The following is a 2,657-nucleotide window of genomic DNA, read 5'->3' on the forward strand; positions in this document are numbered from 1 at the left end:
TGAGGATGATTTCTGAGAATCTCTATCAATTCCTCAATCCTCTTGGGATTGATGTCAATCTCCAGATGAAGGTCAACGACGACAGGAACAAAAGCTCAACTGCTTCAGCTGCAAACACTCCAGGTCCTTCGTCCATTGATAATTCGGAGCTAGAGGAGGAGAAGAAAAAAGACGAGGCGGTGGGTTGGACCATTATATCAAAGAGTGGACCAAGCAATGATGCCATTCCAAACACGGTAATTCATTAATTCCTTTATAATTATATAATTGTATGTTGAATTTAAAATTAATGAGTTTTTGTGTAATTTGTAATAATTACAAAAAATAATAGATTATTCTTTATAATTTGAATTATTGTTTTGTCATTTAATTGTGAAATTCGTTTCGGTATGGTCCAGATGACTTCCACAACGTCTACTGTCGAGGAGAACGCACAATCACAACCGATCTACCCACCGCTGCCGAAACCCGAGGAGAAAATAATCTATCACCCAAATCCAAGGATCCACAGTGCTGTTGAAGCCATGTTGCAGATGGGTTTCTCCAATGAAAGCGATTGGCTGATAAATCTTCTCGTTTCTAAAGACGGCGACATCTCCAAAGCACTTGACGCTCTTCAACCAGCTCAGCGGAATTAAATAACTACTGATTTATAGTATACCAACGTACAATAGCGAAGTAATTGAATCAGATAAATCAAATTTTCCGCTTTACCTCATTTGATCGCTCGATTTATCTCGAAAACTTTCGATTCAAACTGAAAACTTCAAGAAACTTTTTGTCTGGCCAATTAAATGCCCCACAAAAAAGTATTCTGGTATATTTCTCTGAAAGCAATAGTTTTATAATGAGTCGATATTATAATTCGACGCGTCTGAATTATGGGTTTGGGGATTTCATAATATTATTATAATAATTCATAGAATTGAAGGAGTCGTTTATAATTTATAAATTCATGTTATTATTATTGTTCTGCATCTAGAATTATAATGAAGCTGTTAATCGCATCAATCTGTAGGGATTTCTGTTGGACAGTAGTTCCAATTCTCGTTGACCCTCAGGGGTGATTTCCCTCACCCATTTTCGGTTTTTGTAGTATTCCATTGTTGTTTCGAATTCGTCTGCTGTATACTCTTGCACGTGAACTGGTAAAAATGGATCTAGGAGCTCGAAGCCCTCTTTCCCCAGGAGGTAACGAGGATAAATTGACTCGTGTGCTTCTTTCTAAAAAATAACAACAAAAATTATTCCAATAAATAAAAAAGATAATTGTTTAAAAAATAAGCAAGCGTTCAATTTCAGGATTTTTGTTTTCATGAATAATTCGGTTAATGAAAGAAGGGTTTATTTCCTTACTTTAATTATTATTTGCCTCATGATTGTCACTTTATGAAAAATAATGTAATAAAAAGAAGAGGAAAAGAAACTCACAATAACAGCAAGTTGATCGACACTAAGGACGACAGCTCCATTGCACCAGTCGCTCCTAACAGCATTTAAGAATGAATTGGTGAGAGTGACTTTATCTGGATAAACCTTTCGTCGATTCTCCACTCGGATCTCTGTATCGTCCCCCAGGAAGGAATTGAATCCATCGATAACAACCAGAACTTTGCATTTACCAGAGGTGCACGAGATTCTCAGTTCCTCAAGTAGAACATCGATTATATCGCAGGCATATTTAATACGAGTCACCCCTAGGTCTATCAGTGCCAGGAGAGGACTTCCACTGGGTGTGTGCTCACGTATACTCCATTCGTAGGTCTTGGTTAATCTCAAGTCGAGCTCCTGCAGAAGGGCACGATTTTGATGCTTGAAACGAACTAGCCAAGCTGCTGCATCAACAGGCAGATCGTAGAAACCCTCTTTCGTTGTTGATGCTGCCACTTCTTTGGGTTTTCTGAACCAATCAGCGACCCAAGGAATATGGACTAGAAGGTTCTTTGAGGATAATCCGTAATGTAAAATATGTGCCAGGGTCAGGGATTTTCCACTTCCATTCTCGCCGTACAGAATGTATCTGTTGATTGGTTTGGAGTAGTCTGTTACATTCAGACAGGAAATAATTTCCAAGGCTGGTTCTCTGACCAGTAGACAGGTCTCAACGAAGCTGCCAGTCTGATTTTGGAACTTCTTGGGCAATCCTCCGTGATGAAAGATTGTCTGGACAACTGATGGAGGCACCGTGTAGAATCTATTGACATGATCTTTGCTGTGATTCACTGGATCGCTCTCGGTTGTACGAAAAGTCTGGATGGGCTCGTCATTCACATGTTTCCTCTCTGTTGCTGTGGCAAACGTTCTCGTAAAATGCCTCGGTATTCTCCTCAATAATTCTGAGTACCAGAAAGAATTTCGGTGAATAATGGAAAAAAATGTCAACTCTGGAAGCGCAAATTCTAATCCAAGATTTGGGATTGCATAATTTTAATGAGATGCTCTAAACATATTTTTAAGAAAATATGTGTATATCAGGTATGAATATATCTGAATTATTCATTAATTATTATTATTGTAATACTTTTTGAAATAACATATGTCAATATTCAATATTATTTGAATACTAGTTTTATTAAATTTGAGACAACAGAATTTTATGAGAGATTGAGAATTCAACAATTGGTTGTCCAGATTTTTCTGTTAATTTTCCAATTAAG

The 2,657-nt window shown here is 37.4% G+C and overlaps 2 protein-coding genes across 2 annotated transcripts in view; one reads left to right on the forward strand and one right to left on the reverse strand.

Annotated features, from left to right (window-relative positions):
• The window catches only part of LOC105264681 (refractory to sigma P), a gene marked incomplete at its 5' end in the record, with an annotated part of 2,458 nt that extends 1,646 nt beyond the window's left edge, over positions 1–812 (forward strand). Inside the window, 2 exon segments of the mRNA XM_011301717.1 lie at positions 1–236; positions 399–812. Of these exon segments, the coding sequence (XP_011300019.1) occupies positions 1–236; positions 399–638 (476 nt within the window).
• Positions 813–920: 108 nt separating this feature from the next.
• Positions 921–2,424, reverse strand: mRpS29 (mitochondrial ribosomal protein S29; the record flags this gene model as incomplete). Its single annotated transcript, XM_011301817.1, has 2 exons — positions 921–1,224; positions 1,432–2,424. Coding segments are annotated over 2 exons (1,233 nt in total), but the record flags the coding sequence as incomplete, so codon positions are not given.
• Between the last annotated feature and the right edge of the window lie 233 nt (positions 2,425–2,657).

Source organism: Fopius arisanus, unplaced genomic scaffold (genome assembly GCF_000806365.1).
Source record: "Fopius arisanus strain USDA-PBARC FA_bdor unplaced genomic scaffold, ASM80636v1 scaffold00024, whole genome shotgun sequence".
In the NCBI taxonomy this organism is placed as follows: Eukaryota; Metazoa; Arthropoda; class Insecta; order Hymenoptera; family Braconidae; genus Fopius; species Fopius arisanus.